At 42.6% G+C, this 19,804-nt stretch overlaps 1 protein-coding gene across 9 annotated transcripts in view; it reads right to left on the bottom strand.

Annotated features, from left to right (window-relative positions):
• Positions 1-19,804, bottom strand: part of DNAH12 (dynein axonemal heavy chain 12) — a 277,218-nt gene that overhangs the window by 32,891 nt on the left and 224,523 nt on the right. For all 9 annotated transcript variants that reach the window (XM_053291166.1, XM_053291165.1, XM_053291159.1 and 6 more), the window contains 9 exons: positions 17,035-17,180; positions 13,510-13,724; positions 12,121-12,313; positions 10,167-10,359; positions 7,508-7,680; positions 5,032-5,172; positions 4,349-4,507; positions 3,904-4,048; positions 1,504-1,654 (listed from right to left, as the gene is read on the bottom strand). In XM_053291166.1, the coding sequence (XP_053147141.1) occupies positions 1,504-1,654; positions 3,904-4,048; positions 4,349-4,507; positions 5,032-5,172; positions 7,508-7,680; positions 10,167-10,359; positions 12,121-12,313; positions 13,510-13,724; positions 17,035-17,180 (1,516 nt within the window). The remainder of the gene's footprint in view (positions 1-1,503; positions 1,655-3,903; positions 4,049-4,348; positions 4,508-5,031; positions 5,173-7,507; positions 7,681-10,166; positions 10,360-12,120; positions 12,314-13,509; positions 13,725-17,034; positions 17,181-19,804) is intronic.

Here is a 19,804-nt window from a genome sequence, read left to right as displayed (position 1 = left end):
TCTGTTGGTCCTTTTGGACTTCTCAGTGGCCTTCAATACTATCGACCATAGTATCCTTCTGGAGCGTCTGAGGGGGTTGGGAGTGGGAGGCACTGCTTTGCAGTGGTTCCACTCCTACCTCTCGGGCAATTTCCAGATGGTGTCCCTTGGAGATTGCTGTTCTTCAAAATCTGAAACTTTGTATGGTGTTCCTCAGGACTCCATATTGTCTCTGATGTTGTTTAACATCTACATGAAATCGCTGGGAGAGATCATCAGGAGATTTGTTGCAGGGTGCTATCAGTATGCTGATGACACCCAAATCTATTTCTCCATGTCAGCATCATCAGGAGAGGGCATGATCTCCCTAAATGGAACATAGGAAACTGCCATATACTGAGTCAGACCTTTGGTCTATCTAGCTCAGTATTGTCTTCACAGACTGGCAGCGGCTTCTCCAAGGTTGCAGGCAGGAATCTCTCTCAGCCCTATCTTGGAGAAGCCAGGGAGAGAACTTGAAACCTTCTGCTCTTCCCAGAGCGGCTTCATCCCCTGAGGGGAATATCTTGCAGTACTCACACATCAAGTCTCCCATTCATATGCAACCAGGGCAGACCCTGCTTAGCTATGGGGACAAGTCATGCTTGCTACCACAAGATTGGTGATGGGCTGGATGAGGTATAACAAACTGAGATTGAATAAGACAGAGGTACTCATCGTGTGGAGTTGGAACTCAAGAGACGATTTTGATCTGCCTGTTCTGAATGGGGTCACACTTCCCCAGAAGGAACTATTATGCAGTCTAGGGGTACTTCTGGATCCTAGCCTCTCCCTGGTCTCCCAGGTTGAGGCGGTGGCCAGATGTGCCTTCCATCAGCTTCGGCTGATACACCAGCTGCATCCGTTTCTTGAGATGAACGACCTCAAAACAGTGGTACATCTGCTGGTAACCTCCAGACTGGATTACTACAACACGCTCTATGTGGGTCCAGAATGTGGCAGCCAGGTTGGTCTCTGGGTCATCTCAAAGAGACCATATAACTCCTGTATTGAAGGAGCTACAGAGAGCCTCCCCATCTCTGACAGCTTTTTAAAAGTCTCTAAAGAGCCATCTGTTCACCCAGGCTTTTAATTAATATTGTTTTAAAATTTTAAAATTGTTATAATATTTTAAACTTCTTGTTCTTGTTTTAACTAATGATTTACTTTCTGTTTTTATTTAATTGTAAACTGCCCAGAGACATAAGTTTTGGGCAGTATAAAAATATGTTAAATAAAATTTTAAAAACAAAAATTAACTTGGCACAGGTTAACCTAGCACACAGGGCTGGTGCCAGGTTAAAGGAACAGTGTATAAGATTGTATGTATAGAATGTGAGGAATTGTATGTTGAGGGAAACAGAGATACCCAGAGAACATTTAGCATCCTTAATTTAGATCCTTAATTAGAAAAAAATGGTCAGAGGCTCTTATTTGCCATTGTTTCAAAAGAAAAAGAAAACATACTACAATACGTTAACTTACTGGCCATGGGATCTGCTCCAGGGGACAGCACAAAAATGAGCGGGATGGTGGAATTTGAATCTACGTAGCTTTTTGTTAGATCAAATGGTGGTGGCTCAACAAATTTCTTCCCAAGTTTGTCAGTCACAAAGGTGGTTATTGCTGGTGTAATCTGTTTTAAAAGAAACTATCAGCCTAAAATAGGATTTTGTGATAAAATGCACAGTATTTAGCTCATTTCATGTATCCAGACCATACAACTGATAAACACTTAGGCATTTGTAAGAAATCTAATTTCCAGCAAAGATATCGTATGTATGTTAAGCATTTCCCTGCCGGCTGCTTCTTCAATGCTACTCTCCTTACAGGTGCTTTCCCATCCTCACAAAGTTTCAGATTCATGTTTGTGAGGTAAACATGGTCTAGAACCTTATACTGTAGAGATGTGCACGGAACCATGGAGGTCCGGCACTGGGGGGGGAGTGTGGCTTTAAGGGTGGGGGGCAGTACTTACCCATCCTGCCGCTTTTCCCCCTCTGGCGCTCGACTTCTTAGCAAAGTTTTTGGGGTGGCAGAGTTCCTCCCTGCCGCCCCTGCCCCCATTGTTGTCTGGAATAAGGAGAAGTTGCCAGCGGTTCTGTGCAACTTGCCGCCACGCATGCGCCCACCGCCGTGCATGCGTGCCGCACACGTTGCATGTGACGGCAAGTTGCGCATGCGTGGCGGCAAGTTGCATGAAACCGCGGGCAACTTCTCCTTATTCCAGACAATGATAGGGACGGGGCGGCAGGGAGGAACTCTACCACCCCAAAAACTTTGCTAAGAAGTCGAGCGCCGGAGGGGGAAAAGCAGCAGGAGGGGTAAGTACAGCCCCCTCACCCTTAAAGCAGCACTCCACCCACCCACCTGGCCGGACCGGCCGAATTCCGAACCGGTCCAGAGGCCTCTTACATGGCCCCAGACCGGTTCCATGCACACTACTAGAAACTTAGTGAGGTAAAAGTAGCAAAGAGGGAGTTTCAGAGGGGAAATGGCAGGAAGGGAAAGAGTACATCATATATCTTCCCTCCCTTTCCCCCTTAAACATCCCCCTTTCTCTGTTGCAAATCACTCCCACCTGAAGACTTTTTGGAATGGAGAAGCAGCCCTTAGGCTAACATTACACACAGCTTTTGGCTAGGCCGACCTCACAATTTTGAGAGCTAACAAATTAGCATTGGGTAAATGTTTGAACATGTAAGACAACCTTATAGAAGAAAGTTCTCTCAGAGCCTTTCTAGACAGGAAGTTGTACCAGCTTCAGTATTGATTTCCATGGTGAATGTTGCTGCCTGTATAAATTATGTTCATGCCATTCCACACATTTCTATGAACAGCCCTCAAATCCGTTGAAATAGTAGAATTAATAAAATCCCCTTTTTGCTGTGTTGAATGCAAAAGACGTTTTTGTGCGCATTAGATTGCAGCATGTAGACTCTGTCAATAGATTTCTGTGGGAGGCATAGGTGGGCCTATTACATTCTCTGGGCAGTGAAGGGTGGGTTTGGGGAGAAGGAGAAGAGTTTTCTTTACCCCTGCCCACACCTTTTTTGCCTTCTTTGGTCATTATTCACACACTTGTGTGCTGGCCATGCTTCTCTCACTTGTGTCTTCTGGGAAACTGGGAAGGAACGCATGGCAGCCCTCTCACACTCTACAGCCCACGAAGTGCTTGCTTAATGCTGGTAGGATGCTGTTAGGAAGCAGGTTCTTCGCCTTGGAGAGACTGAATGAGGGAGACTCCACACGTTTCATCCAAGCTGGCCAGGAAGATGCAGCAGGAAGGAGTATGACCAGCGCACTAGTTGCCTGGCCTCAGTGATGAGGGGGAGAAGTGTGTGTGTGCAACGGGGAGGAACATGGTAGAGGAAAGGTGGTGGCTGGCACTGGGGGAAGAAACTCCATGTCAGCGGTGTTGGGGGAGGAAACAGCCAACCAGCTTGTTATGCCCCTGCTCAAATGGATGAGAATAAAACCAGCTGGATGACCTAGTTTGTCATTGTGCTGCTTGCTCTGGTGGTAAGAGTGGGTGGCAGGATTGGATGGAGAAGAAAATGGGGATGATACACTGATGGTGGGGAGGTAAGATAAGGAGGCATCCATCGCAAAGAGCAATTATTTAATTGCAAAATGCTGACAGTGGAGACAAGAAAACTGCACAAAAGTGAAGAAACTGTTGTATGTGCACAGCCCCCTCAGGCAATCTGGATAAAATTAAACGCACCAGTCTGTCCCATAAAAACCCCTCTCGCCTAGAAAACCTCTCAGTGTATTTCTCCTGATTTTTTCTAAAAATCCTAGCCAATGACAGGAAGCAAATAACTGCTTATAAATAACTGCAGTGATGTGACTGCCTATAAAAATGATATTCATATATTTTACCTTGTCAGGTCTCAGACACCGAAGAACAATCATCTTCTTTATTTCATTCAAGTTCTCATCCCATGGTTTTGGTAAGGAAACAGACTGAGGTTCTTTGCTGTCATAGATTTTACGCCAGTCACTGGGTTGTGCAGCTAAATGATTCCTAGAAAAAATGTAAACATGAGAGTGTTTGTAACTCTCTCACTTGCCAGCCCGTTTGCATACCAGTAAGAAGAAGAATGGCTTATTTCCTCACTGAAACAGAAAAAAATAAAAATTGGGAGGGGGCAATGTACATTTATTGAACACAGGATCCCTCTTACCTTTTTATGCCACTATGGCACCCTCTGTTTTAAAAAGTAAGAAAATTCAATTACAAAGAATTGCAAAACTTTTTTTGCTTTAAGTGAACACACACACACACAAACAAATCAGTGACATCACAAGAGATTTATTATTTTACCGTAGTCCTTTAAAAGCATGCATGTCACTTGCTCGGCATATTTCGTCCCAACTTTTATCTTGTAGCCAAGATGGATCTGGATTCTTGTATTTGCTCTTGAGGCCAACTCCTCCAGTTAACAGGAACATAAATTCTTGATGTTCTATTTCCTTCTTAGCCCTATATTGAAAAGCCATGATCAAATACCTTGTAAGTCACTTCTAATTATTCTAGCTTGAAATACCATGATGTAACATAACCTAAACAATCAATAATGTTTCATTTACAGCCCATCCTTAACTGGTTGGTTTTGAGAGGTGTGTGCTCCTAAAGCTAATACTTGTCTATTCTAAGTCAAGTGGGTCAGACCTCACTTTACCATCTCATTTGTCACTGAAACTTGCTAAAACTGCCTTAACTATTAAGTGATCTGGGATTCTCTAACAGTCAAAGGGTCACTGAAAAGTGTGCCCACCTGCCACTGTACTCCAGCCCTGCTCTTTCTAAGTCCTTTGTGCAGTACAGCTGTATTGCTCATGGACTTGGGAGAACACTTATGCAGTAGCACTGATATGCTGTGGTTGTGATAATAAGTGGATAATAATGCAACCTTGTCCAATTCAACAAGTTTAATAAGGCACCCTATAAGACTGGATTAGCGGAGTAAACTATAGAAAGAGAAAGGCAAGAAGGGAGCCTCTTACATCAAGAGATTACAACACAGTAAAAATGAAAACAGCAGCTTATCCTTCTCAAACAGTGAACGGCAGACGTTGCAATACAAGTTGTATGTGAAATGATCATTTAGGTATCGTAGCCTTTTTTCCAAAATTTTAGACTTGTTGCTATAAAAAAAAAAGAGCATATATATGTTTAGTCAGAAAATACTGATGTGGTACATAATATGTACAAGAGATGTGCAGAACTTTTTAACATCAAAACATTTTGACTCAAAACAGGCCATTTCAAGCTTTAAACAAAACACCCTTTAAATAAAGTGCCTGTTTTGAGCTTGGAACAAAAGAGCCAGATTTCAAGTCAAAACATTTCAACTTTTCAAATGCCATTTGGAGGCCTGTTTTTGTGTTTTTTCCTGTGCTGATTGGTTTTCTGACACTGGCTTTCGATTGGCTTGCAGTCTCCTTGCTTCTTGGTTGGCTTGTTATCATACAAAGCAAGCGTTGTCATGGGAAACTGTGCCCCCACTGGCTGGGGGTGGGGAGTAGGAGGAATGGGGGAACCCAAAAGGAAGGAGTTTAAAAATGTATAGGGACTGGGAGACAGAAAGAACCCTTATAGTGTGACTCTCTTGAAGGATGGGAAGATGGATGGAAGGAAGGGAGGTTTGATTTTGTGGTTTGCTCAGTATTGAGTACAATATGCTGTCCTATTGCTGCTATAACTATCTGGTTTTGCTGCATCTCAGATTGACAAAGGCAGAACTTGTGTGCCTTCCTTCCTTGAGTTGTGGTTTGTTTTGCTTATGAGATAGTGTTGTGGCAAGAAATGGACAGTGGCAGCGCTCTCTCTCTCTCTCTCTCTCTCTCTCTCTCTCTCTCATATTTCTTGGTGATTGCTGTGATGAGCTTCATGTCTGGCCTTGAGACTAACTTGTGCTTCACTCACTGTTCTGGTCTGCTCTGCAATCTGCATTGCAAGGTGTACTCAGTCAAAATGTGGCTGCAGTTGCTCTTGTTGAGCTTATGACCATGTTTGCTGTTAAGGGTGCTCCTGTGGCAGCTGTTGCAAGGCTAGGAATGTAAGGAGGTCTATCAATGGCGATCTATCAAACGTTTCTTGAGATAAATGACCTCAGAACATTAGTACATCTGCTGGTCACCTCCATACTTGACTACATCAATGCACTCTGTGTGGGGCTGCCTTTGTACATAGTCTGGTAATTGCAGTTGGTCCAAAATGTGGCAGCCAGGTTGGTCTCTGGGTCATCTTGGAGAGACCATATCACTCCTATGTTAAAAGATCTACAGTGGTTGCAGATACGTTTCCAGGCAAAATACAAGGTCTTGGTTATAACATATAAAGCCCTAAACAGCTTGGGCCTAGGGATATTTAAGAGAACATCTTCTTCACTATGAACCACACCACCCATTGGGATCAACAGGAGAGGTTCATCTGTAGTGGCCAATGGCTTGTCTGGTGGCTGCTTGGGGATGGGTCTTCTCTATTGCTGCCCCGAAGCTTTGGAATACACTCCGTGCTGAAATAAGAGTCTTCCCATCTCTCACAACTTTAAAAAAGGCAGTCAAGACACATTTGTTCACGCAGGCTTTTAATTAGATGTTTTAAATTTTAAATTGTTGTAATGTTTTAACCTTTTTACTTGTTGTTTTTATTGTTTTGTTGTAAACTGCCCAAAGACTTACGTTTTGGGCGGTATACAAATATGTCTAAAACAAACAAACAAATGGCTACTAGTCTGGTGGCTATAGGTCACCTCAAGCCTCAGAGGCATGACGCCTCTCACCATTGAGGCATCTGGTGGGCTACTGTGTGAAACAGGATGAAGGAGGATGCTGGACTAGATAGGCCTTGGGCCTGATCCAGCAGGGCTGTTCTTATATTCCAAGGAGTTATAATGGTGTGTGAGAAAGCAGCTTGTGCCAATGATATTGGATCCTATTTAGGTTTTGGGGAAAGGTTAAAAATTTGTTTAAAATTGCCCTCTTGCCCATTTCTTTTATGAGTTGTTTGGTAGGTAGCACCCATCATGCCCTACCATCTAACCCAGTTTGGTGTCCCTAGGAGCTACCCATGGGGAACAAAGGGGTGTTTTGAGTTTACCCATTGTTCCCTATGGCTGAAACATGCAAAACATTTTGAGTTTTGTTTCATCAAAACACCCAGATCAACCACTGTTTCAATGAAACATTTCGGCTGTTTGTGTTTCATTTCAAGCTTGAAACAAAATGCAATATCCGTTTCATGCACATCTCTAATATGTACCTGTGTGTACATACCCAAGTACAAAATGTAAATGAGAACTGACTCTCAGTTGATTGAATATCAAATGGAACCAGTCTTGACACTGATTCTATTTGTATTTACAAATGTTTGTAAGTTCAAATTCAGAGAAGCAATTATTTTCAGAAACTGTATCTAAAATAACATGCATATTGTAAAAAGAAAATTGAAATTGAACTCAACTCAGTAATTGCTCACCTGTCATGAATAGAGTTGATGTAAAGATTTACAAACCAACTGAGAGAATATTGGTACATAGGGTCAATATTAGCCAGATCCGCAATACTAAAAAACAATACTGATGAATGCTTTGCAATGGGTCTGTAGCCTTCTCGAGATTGTGCTATTTTAACTTCAGTTTTTTCTGCAATCTAAAATAAATATTTTACTTAGCAAAAATTAACAACAATATAGCAATGGACACTTTCCATGATGTTAAAGAACATTAAACTGATACATTGGTGCTGAACATTTTTGCTACTGGTGGTGAAAGGTCCTTGTAATGTTGGTGTAGTGTTTGTGACATTACACTGGGACAATGATTGGCACATTCTGTATTAAGTACTTATTTTGCTAGTGCAACGTCCCTTGATTGTGCTATAAGACACCAATTTTCCATTAAGTGAGATTGACACATTCATGTGTTCATGCCAAGCACATGGTTCTGAATAAGTATATCTTAAAAAGTATGTACATGGAATCAGGGATCAGAGCAACCAGGAACATGTGTAGGATTACAAAACAAAGAACTTTGCAAGAGTTTAGAAATATTCCATTCTACCATACTTGTTAGACAGATTATATATACTTGACAGATATTAAGGGTAATTGCTTGATTTTAATTTGCTTATGTAGAGTATGCAAACAAATACAATATACCCTTATGCAAGAACCTCAAGCAAAGGCATTGGAATAAATGAGTACTGTAGTTTAAAATACTTAGTTCATATAAATGCATCACGGCAATAATGATAATAAATAAAACAATGGCTCTATTCCAAAAGGGCTTGCAATCAGATTATGTAAGGATTTGTTTGCAAATAAGAGGTAGCTCAAAAACAAGAGGGAGAAACTGAAATAAAAAGAAGCAGATTGCCTTCAAACACCTGATCAAACCAGGAGAGGAGAGAGGTGAAACCCAGGAGGGGTCCCCCTGGCCCCGCCCCCAATGTCTTATGTCAGATGCAGGGTGATGGCTAGCCACACCCCCACATCTGATGTCAGGTGCAAGGGCATGGTCTCCCTCCCAAATGGGGCTGTGCTTTGTTGGGAAATCGGCCCGCGCTACGTTGGGCAGCGCGGGCCATTGCTTTAAGGGCAGGGAGACACATTCCGGCCACACAAAACCAGCAAAGTCATCATGAATTGCTTTTAGCCTGGGGATCTCCATCAAGAGGATAACTTGTGGAGGATTGTAGTGGCTGGAGGATGTGTCCATGGGGAGGATTTATTGTAATTAGAACTGACGGCCCTCCTGTTAGTAATTAGCCTCCCAGAGATAAGCGATCTGACTAGAAAGCAATGGACAGCTCGTAAATACTGGCACTTAAGCAGTGAGTCAATCATAGGAGTTGAGATGGAATAGCTGCTGTTTTGAAAGTTAGGAAGAGGCGTTTATAGTCAGTTCTTCTTGGGAGAAAGTGAAAGTCTTTCAGATCTATGCTTCCACATTGACATTTTAGAATCTCAGACAGTAAAGCCAGAATAGTTTTCCAGTTTGACCAAATCCGGGAGTCCCTTTTAGGCAGCTCAACAAGAATTTGATGGGGCTGCAGCACTCTGTAGACATTGACATTGCTACTTGCTTTCTATCGACATGGTGTTCTTGGAGCCGTTACAGAGAGGGGGGCTGGGTGGGAGTTACTGTCAACAGGAACCCTTTTTGTTCCTGGGTGGGGTGGGGGAGGGCAATTCCCTTGTGTGCTCTGAGAAATAAGTTGCTCAAATTCAAGCCTGAGATAATCAATTTTAGCAGAAATTTCATTCAACTTCCCAATTATCATGACCAAGGACTCTGCGGACAGCAGGCAGGCATCTCCTAGATACTGGGTGAGGAGTTCATGGGGGAGGGGGGTTGTATGCCTGGGAGATTTATGGGTCCCCTTTTTCAGTCCCAGGAGATGGCTCTGGCCAGGCTGTTTAGATCAGGGGTTCTCAATGTTAGTTACCAGGTGTTATTGGACTTCAACTCCCATAATCCCTTGCCCCAGTGGTCATTGGTTAGGAATTATGGGAAATGAAGTCCAATAATATCTGGGGACTCAACATTGAGAATCCCTGGTTTAGATGATTTGGGAGTAGTTTGGCTTAATTGCGGCTCCCCTGCGGCAAACTCCTTATTGTGGGGGGCTATCGAATTCATCAGTGCACAAGGCTGCACATCTGTTTCTAATGAAGGGAGTCTTGTCAGAGGGACTACTCACAGTTTCCCTTTGCCTTGTTGGTGGCAAGAACGAATTGAGCTTCAGCTGTTTCTTCTTCCTTCTCCTCCCAGATTGAAGCTGAGCACCATTTTTATTAGCAGGGCTTTCTCTGTTGTTCCTGCTTTGTTTTTCCCCTTTTGATGGCATGCTGAATTAGGGAGAAAGGTGCCCTGGAGCGGAGTTTGGCCCAGTGGATGTGCTGAGCTTCAGTGAGGTGCTGCTAACTGGTCACCATCTTGGCTCCTCCCCCCTCATTTTTGCTTTAATTTGTTTTATGTTGTAAACCACCCAGAGAGAGAAGTTTGGAGCAGTCCACAAATTTGATAAATAAATAAAATATCATCTCTGTGCACTGTAGCAACTATGCATACCTTAAGGATCAGAGTGTCAACCATTTTACAGAACTACAGTTTATCAAATCTTTCATTGCTTACTTGTTGTTTCTTTGTAATTTCATTAGACATTACTTTGGCAGAGTCCAAAATAGTAATTGCACTTTCATCTTCTAAAATATTCCCTTCAGAAGACTGTAATGTTTCTAAAATCTTATTTTCTATATCTTTTAGTTGTTTCTTATTTGCAGCTGATTGGAGGATAAGAGCATTCCTTTCCTCTTCTAATTCTGGTCTAAAAAGATATATATGCAATATTACGTCTTATGCTACAATTATTGTAATAGTTTTACTACAAAGCTCACTAGCTGCTTGTAAAAAAAGGTGCTGTGAGTAGCTGTGTTGGTTCATACAAATCAGTGGCTGACATCCTGACTAACAAAGTGTGTGTGCTTTGAGGGATTGCAAGGCCACGACAGAATTCCTCGCACAATTCCCCCATTCCCACTGAGTGCACTCTCTTGCAAAAGAGCCTTTACAGTTCCAAGAACTTCCTGAGCTCCAGAAGGGTTCTGCAAGATCGAAAACATGCTGCAGTCCCTCAAAGCATGCACACTTTGTTAGTCAGGATGGTGTCAGTGGGCAACACAGCTCAAAAATTACATGAATATTGTAAAAAAGTATATGAATATTGTAAATGTCACAAAGGTAGTTTTGTCTTTATTTGTAGCATTAAAACTATTAGAAACTATCAGAATTCTATCAAAACAGTAATTCACATCTTTTGCATCCTTTTCAGCATTATGATGTTAAGACCAGGTCAAGAAGAGCATACTGGGATGTAGGCCATTATGTACACTTGCAAAGGTGACAATAGTCCTCTTCAGATGTTACCTACCTCCATGGAACTCAAGCTTACAGCTGCAAAAGTGGGCAAGACGTCCTACCCAGGACTGTCACTCACCCCTCTCCTGCCCGGAGCTCATGATTATGGAGCTGTTTGCAGGGGAAGCCTAAGGCTGCTGCTCATGGAAGATCCAGCCATGGTTACAGTCCTTCCCCCCATCATACAAACAGCTCTGTAACCATGAGCGCCCAGCAGGAGGAAGTGAGTAAGCTCCTGGTAGCTTTGAGCATGAGTTTTGTGGGGTGAGCAATGTCTGAAGAGGACTAATGTAATTTCCTCTAGGAGACTCCCATAAGTGCTGCTGCTCTACAATGTAATCTGATGCATTAAGATTCCAAGGCATCATTTCTAACTTTTTTGTTAGAAAGAATGGCTTTGCATCTTGTCACAATTAGTCTGCTACTGATTGTGGCAACAGGAAGAGGTACAGTCCACACTGCAGTATATTACCTGTCTCATTTATTTCCTGATCTACCCTACCATTTGGTATTATTATTATTATTATTATTACATTTATATCCCGCTCTTCCTCCAAGGAGCCCAGAGCAGTGTACTACATAACCACTACACCACACTGGCTTAAAAGGCATAAAAGAGGCATAAAAGGAGGGAGGGTTTGATAATTGGTCAGCATGCTGCATTGTGGGATGAAACTAAGTGTCCTTCCAGGTAGCAGTAAGCTACACAATATGAGAATCTTGCATGCAAGTTCCAAGGGTGAGTTTACTCATCCTCCACACACTTCTTCAGGCTTCCATCTTCCTTTGCAGCACAAATTCATGCTCTGTTCAGATATCAAGCAGGATCCGAACAGAATTTTTGCAGTGCCAGCTGCCTGCGAGATCCCTCCTGCCCGAAAATGAATTATTACTTTTCTGGCAAATGGGGAAAAGGTTCTTCCTGGAAAACAAGAGCTGGCCAGCAGGTGACACACAGCAAGAATTGTGCAAGGACCCTGCTTAATGTCTGAACGAAGCATGAATTTACACTGCGAAAGAAGATGGAAGCCTGTGGGTCTGTGAGGAGCTTGAGTAAATTTGCTCTTGGAACTTGTGAGCAAGCTTCTCAAGTAGTGCAGATAATTGCCATCTTGAGGATCCTTAATTTAATTTGCTCCTAAAACTACCCATATAAAGCATGAATGCTTACCTCTCCTTTGCAACAACAATACCTAGAAGTTGATCTTCAAGTCCTTCTGGAGTAATCATGAAGTTGAGTAAAGAAACCTTTGTAGCTATTTCAGGCAGATAATGTGGATTTCTTAATTTGGTCGTAATATAAAATTTGAAATCAAAGGAATATTCAATAATTGTTTCACCAAGTCGAATGCAATCCATGCCCCCTAGTGTTGAAAAGACAAAATTATTTCTATTTATTTTCTTTGACTCTTCTAGCTCCCTCTTGCTGCCCCTCCTGATTTTCTCCCTTTCCTTCTACCTCATCACCATTAAGCTTTCCTTGGATGTTTGGCTGATGGTATCAATTGCTGAGTAGATAATGTTCTCAAAGCAGAAGATCTTCATGTTGCTTTGATTACCAACTACTTGGTCTGTATAGAATTTCTTTGGAATTCAAGCTCATGTGAGTGGGTGGGTGAAATGAAAGGTCCTGAACATTGATGAGTGATTTTGGCTGTGTTGAGTCAGTGGTTAAAGAGAAAGGCTTGCTTTTGTTTTGTTTTGGAACTAGTGGATATACTCACTGCTGCAATACCATAAATACTTCTTCAACTAGTATATTTGTATAACAGTTTTGTATGACAGTATAAATTTACAGCACTCCCTTGAAGGTGGCCTGATGCATAAGCTGAAAGGGTTTTTGTATCTTTAATAGTGTAGAAGGGGGGATTTTTATATAGGTGAGAAAACTTGCACCTACTAACATTCCTTCTTATTAAAAAAGGAAGATAGGTCCAGTATTTGAAATTCCAGCTCTCTTCCATAAGGAAATAGCCATGTAATGGCCTACCTTGAACTTTCCACCATTCAGAGCAGAGGAAAACAAAACAATATAAAATGTTAAAGATTATATTGCATATATTTATTGTTATTTCTATTATTAAGAATATTTATATATTTGTATGCTTTGCAACAAAAAAGTTCCTGAAGCATTTTACATGCAAATGGAATAAGAAAAGTGAGAAAAAAGAATAATAAAATGATTCCTTGTACTCAAAGGCTTCACAATCTAAAAAGAAGCACAAGGGAGACTAGGGATCTTATGTAGAAATGAAAAGGGTCAGTTTGCTATCCTCCTGCTAAATGTAAGAGAGCCATCACTTTAAAAGATGCTGCTCCCCATTGTTATCAGTGACCATATATACAATATGCTAATTCCTTTTTTGTTTCTAAATCTATGACAGGAGAAGGCAGTGCATGTAAATGATATCACAAAACTAAAAATGGCTTTCTGGTGTTACCTTCCTCTGTTGCTATGCAGCAGTATTTAAGAGATAAAAAGAAAAATATTGAATTATGCAACAGATCATTCAAGAAGTATCAAAGTATATAGTCTAGAGCTCAGAATTATTTCTTATACCTTGTTTAAAAGTTTGTTTAAGCAGCAGAGGCTCCAATGAAGGATCTATTTCTTCCCCAACATTTTCCAGCAGAAGTGGAGTTCCAAACTGAATGCAGTTTTCTAATGTTCTTATATAGTCGGAGTCTGTGAACTTTATGACACTCAGCCTGTTTTCTTTCTCAGAATTTTTTATCCATTTATTTGCTTGACCCTGAGGATCAATCATTAATGGCCTACAACATAATATCAGATGTTTAAAAAGGATCAATGCCTAATATTCTGTTATTGTATATTGTAGCTGGCCTTTAAAACCCATAACAACTATGCCAGTGGAAGTCAAAGGACTGGAATCCACAGATGAGTGGAATTAGAAATTAAATTTCTAATTACAAAATTACTCATTTATGACCGCTACCTAATGCGGGGAAATGCTTAACTAACAAGCAGCAGGTTGCTGGTTCAAATCCTCGCTGATACTATATTGGGCAGCAGCGATATAGGGAGATGCTGAAAGGCATCATCACAGGAGGAGGCAATGGTAAACTCTTGTTGTATTCTACCAAAGAAAACCACAGGGCTCTGTGGGTGCCAGGGTGTTTTCCAGACTACAAGATCTAATACATTGCAAACTGTGACGGACTAGTGTAATGGTTTCAAAACAAGAGTAAATGGTTGTTTAACGGTTCGTTGTAAGCTGGTGGCCATTCATATTCTCCATCCCCTGAAATGTATTTTCCAGGCAAGAGTGTCCATATTCTCTTTGAAACACATTTATCTGCCCCTCCTCCTGCTCCACTGTGGCCAATGGAGACATGGAGTGTGTGTGATGTGATTTAAAAAAAAAATGGGGGAAAGAAAGGAAATCCTGTGACGAGCCTGGAAAAGGGAAGAGGAGCTGGTGCACCTGGGTGGGCGTTCTCTTCTATGGTGGCGGCGGCAGCCAGCAGCCCTTCCTCTCCCGGGCACATGGGCAACCTCGCTGATCAGAGCAGGCTGCTTGCTGGCTGCTGCCACTGTTTCCCCTCAGAGGCAAGGTCAGCACGTGGGCAGCCTCATTGAGCTGAGAAGGCTACTCGCTAGCCACCGCTCTTCCCCAGAGCTGAGGCGGACATGCAAGCAATCTTGTTGAGCAAAGCAGGCTGCTCGCCACTCACTGGCCACTGCGGCTGCTCCCACCCCCCCCAGAGCCGAGGTGGGCACATGGACAGCCTCGCTGCATGGAGCAGGCCCTTCACCTCTCACTGGCCACCGCCGCTCCCCCCTGCACACTTGGCGGTGGCCGTGCTGGTTGCCGTGACACTGGAAGCTAAGGTGGGCGAGTGGAGCAGGCTGCTCACTGCTCGCTGCCTTGACCGCTGCTCGCTGCCCTCCCCCAGATGGCGCAGCCAGTGGGAGGCTGGAGCTGAGCGATCAGTGAGGCAGTCTGCTTGCCGCTCGCACCACCACCATGGCACTACCACTGTGGGGCCCCTTCAAAAGCAGCGCCCAAGGTGATCACACCAGTTGCCCCACCCTAAGGATGGGCCTGCCCTTGGCACAGCCTCACTAGAAGCCTTGTGGCTTTCTCCTCTCCTCCTTTGCCCTTGTTGCTTCCCTCCTGCTGGGCCTTCTCCTGAGGAGGGAGGATGGCATTGGTGGTGTGCCTCCAGAGAAATAAATAAATAGGAGGGAAGAGTCGGAGGGGAGGGGAGCATTGCTCCAGTGAGGGCTGTGGGATTGCACAGAAGTAAACGAATCATGATTCAGTTCAATGGGCTTCCTTTTAAGTAAGTGACTGTTCTCTCTCCTTGTCCTTTGCCTTGTAGTATTTATTATTTATTTATTTAACATATTTGTATACTGCCAAAACGCATGTCTCTGGGCAGTTTACAATGAAACAATATAAACAACAAATAAAAAGATTAAAAACATTGCAACAATTTAAAATTTAAAGCAACTATTAAAAATCATCAAACAAATAAAACAGTATCTGGAGCTTCTCAACACAGAGGGAGAGGGAGGAGATTGGAAGATTTATTATTATTACTGTTGTTGTTGTTGTTGTTCCACTGGGGTTCTTATGTGCATTCCCCTTTTAATTTGCTACTTTGGCCAGAGACTCTTACTAGTGTAACTAAGCAGATTTCTGAATCCAACCCTTTCTCATGCACTTTTTACTGAAGAGGAAGCCCATTGAACTAAATCATTTACTTCTGTGCAATCCCACTGCTTTAAGAGCTTTCCCATCTCTTATGACTTTTAAAAAAGGCAGTTAAGACCCATTTGTTCACCCAAGCTTTTAATTAGTTATGTTGGGAGCAAGTGGAGGAGGAGGGAGGTATGGGGTGCCTGTTTACACTGCAAAATGCTACAATGAATAAAATGCGGGCCAAGGCTCCCTACAACGGAAAAATTCAGCTACTTTCCTGCAGCGCATTTACAATGTTGTAGGGCAAAAACACATCATTAAAATACGAATCAAGGCATGGGAAATGTGAACACACCCTGCTTACAACGCAGCAAAACCGATGTGGAAACACAGGCAATATGGAGGGGTACTTAGAGGATATGGTGTGAATACGTTCCAGTGTGTAATCTGGAAAACACCCAGGAGTCGAATTCGACTTGATGGCACACTTTACCTTTACTGAAATATGTCTTTATTGTGTACCAATATTGCAACCAAAGTGAGTGCAAAAATATAGTCTTCAGTGTCAAACTTACCTAGACCAACATGTAGGTTTGACATCCAAACTAATATCAAGTTTGAATGTCATTAGCACAAGGCAGCTTGGGTAGCTAACAAGGGTACAGTGCCACAGAGGGGTTCACCCCAAATATTAGTCCTGACCCTCTTGGGTGAGTGGCCCTGACCTTGCCAGCTGGATGGGCCCCCTCCCCTTACCATGGCAGGAGACATGGGTTTCTTTCATTCTTGGTCGGGCAACAGCAGCAACAGTGTTCTAGCCAGTGGCTGCTGCCTTCCTGTTTTCCCCCTCCCCACTCACAATACCATGTAGCATCATGATTGGAAGAAATGTGATTCATATAATTGATCTGTGGATTCCATTATAACTGAAAAATGGGAGGTGGAGAATAAGTGAAGTAAAGCTCTCTCTTCACTCATACCATGATCCCACCCCCCATTTTTATTTATTTTATCAACACAGAGCTTTTCCCCTCCCCCCCAAAAAAACCTTTGATTTGAATTTTCTTGAAACCTTCACCATCCCTTCAATGAATAGGCACCCATTCCTGCTCTTTCCCCTTGATTCATTTTGGTGCATGACCATTTCGCAAATTACTGGGGGAAGGATTCTTTAATTCACTTGCCACTTCACATCATAACGAGAGATCACTAACAGAAGGAGCAGTTAAAATAAATTTTACATAATTTTAGCCAATTTTGATAATCTCATCTATAAAAGAATCTCATAAAACTGGAACAGGTTTAGAAAATATAAACAAAAATGGGCAGGATATTGAAAGCATCATTCATAATTCTTAGTACAAAATGTTTATTTTAGTTTATTTTTTGTAAAATATTAGGTTTATGTCACCTACCAACGTCTAGCATTGTCAACAATCACACCATTGTCTATAGAAAACTGGTCTGTTGGAAGCCCTGCAATATTCCAGGATCTGATTTTAATTGGATCACCAAGTGTCTTACTCAGAGAGAAGTTCTCAGAACAAGGAATACTTTTATCCTGTAGAAACAGATCATGGTTTTAGAAAATATATTAATAAAAACACTCCTTGAGTCAAATCTAAATAATCAGTTAACAACTTAGACTGAACTTTACTTTCTAGTAGAATGAGTAGGAATAACGGAAGAAAGGGCAATAATGGACAGATTCAATGAATTAGGACAGATTCCTAATTCATTACAATGTTTAAGAGTACATTCTGGTTGTTACAACACAACTTCCCTCTATGCAGCCTTCATAGACCTCAAAGCAGCATTCGAGTCCATCTCCCGAGTTAAACTGTGGGAGAAGCTCGAAGACCCCCCGCATTAACCAGTGCCTGCTATACCTAATACATATTCTACACGTTGTTACATCCCTCAGAGTAAGGTGCGACCCACAAGGACACCTCTTAAGTGTCGTCCCAACCTGGAAGGGTGTTAAACAAGGCTGAATTCTCGCCCCACTCTTATAGAACTTCTATATCAATGCCATGGTGGTCAGCTCAATAACGCAGATTTCCACACATACCCCAAGCTTGCAGGGAGACACATGCTCTATGCAGATGGTGCAGCAATTCTTTCAAGGACTCCCTATAGGCCTCAGAAGAGCACTGGAGGGCCTCACCCAGTATTACAAGGAAGACCTGATGGAAATCAACTACCACAAAACCAAAATCATGGTCTTTGCCAAGAGACCCAAAACATACTCCTGGTGCATAAATGGTCACATTATTAATACTCCTCAGGAACCTCTTACAATTGGGATGTGAGAATACTCTTTCCCCATCCCAGGCTTCATACTTAGAGGAGAGTGCAGCAAGATGAACCTTGATGGAAACACTGGCTAAACCAGAGTTTTCCAAAGTAGTTTAGTATAGTAGCACCTGACATATTGTTGCCCTATATAGGTCAAAGTTATGAGATCAGGCATAGTTGCGAAATCAGTTCCACCTAAAAAAGTAGTTTCATCTAGTGAAAGGTTTCCAATTATTAAGTAAAATTTTATTCAGAAGCTGACCTTCCACGCTGTCAAGTGCAAAGTCTGCAAGAACTTTCCCTCCTTATTTGGACAGGAGGTCAGGACGTTGAGGCAAATGGAAATAAGTGTGTGTCGACCGTTTGAGTAGTGATATAAACCATAGTTGGCGGGGGCCACTAGGGGTGATCAGCATCCATTTTGCATTATCTAGGAGAAGTTTCACCACCACTCTGTTGAGGGGGGAACATATACTGTTTCCTTCTATGGAGGAAACATATACTGCCCAGAGAGTTAAACCACCCAGAGACGTACATTTTGGGCAGTATAAAACATGTTAAATAAATATGTTAAATAGTAAATAAATAAATAAACAAGAGACCCAGCAACAGCTGTGCTGAAAGGTGTTTCCCATGAAGCTCTATCCGTGGGCACTTCTTGTTCTCCGCAGTGGTGAACATGTCGATCCTCGGGGTGCCCCACATCCAGAAAACCTGTTTTAGGTATTTTGGTGGAGTTCCCACTCGTGATGATGTAGGTGTAGACTCAAATTGTCTGCAAGCACATTGCCTATGCCCTTTATATGTATGACAGTTTGATGGATTGGTGTGCAATGCCAGATCTGTAGGCTCAGGGAGCATAGTGAGTAGGTGACAGTTCCCCCTTGCCTGTTGAGGTAGGCTATGGCCATGGTATTGTCAAGCTCCAGCTGTAATAGAGGCAAAAAAGACTTGAGAGCCAGGAACACAGCCATAAATTCTAAGAAACTGATGTGAAGCTGGCCCTAGTAAAAGTTCCATGAACCCTGGATTTGGTTTCTCCATATCCCAAAAGGGAACCATCAGTTGTGACCTGTCTGGGAGAGAGAGATTGAAAGGGGATACCCCCTAGGAGGTTAGCCTCCATTGTCCACTGCAGAGACAGTAGAATTGAGGTTGGAATGGTCAGTGTCATGTGCTGACTGTCCACATTGGGCCTGAAAACCTGCAGAAACCATAGCTGGAGCTTGTGCATCCTTAGTGGGGCATGATGCACAGTAGAATTGCAAGAAGCCATCAGGCCTAGTAGTCTCTGTATGTGTCTAGCCCTTTGGGTTGGTCTGTTGCAGAACTCAGTGGTCATATTGTTATGGACGGTCCATATATTTATTTATCAGAACCAGAGGTACCAACTCAGAAGTATGTGAAATATAGGCCTGTGTCTGATTTCATTTTATATTAAGAAATGAAATCACACCTGAACTCTGGGTGAACTGCCTGCTCTGCCTCTGGGTGAGGCATTCCAGCATTGCACTGTGAACTGGATACTTAAGAAAACACAAAGGCTGGGCCTGAGCTAATCAATATGCTGAAATGTAACTCACTATCAGATAATGTCTGTGGAAGAGGCCAGGGGCTGAACTCCTCTTCCCTGTTGCAATAAATCTATGCTAATCATTGTCAATGATGGCCCTGATATGCCCAAGGGGGATTACTCAGTTGCTGTCTATAGAAAGTCCACCCTAGGAACACCTGTAGATTTAGTCTTTCTACTAACACTTGCTCCCCCTCCTGCTCCTATAAGTAGGAGTCTCTGGACATGGCAGTTTAGAATCTGGTGCCTACGGCAAGATTTGCTCACAGCAATGCCAGAGTTTGCTGCTAAGCCGCGGGGCTAAAAAGCAGGAA

This window comes from Hemicordylus capensis, chromosome 2 (assembly GCF_027244095.1).
Source record: "Hemicordylus capensis ecotype Gifberg chromosome 2, rHemCap1.1.pri, whole genome shotgun sequence".
Taxonomy (NCBI): Eukaryota; Metazoa; Chordata; class Lepidosauria; order Squamata; family Cordylidae; genus Hemicordylus; species Hemicordylus capensis.
The sequence above is the reverse complement of the archived record's forward strand: the minus strand, read 5'-3'. Positions and strand labels throughout refer to the sequence as shown.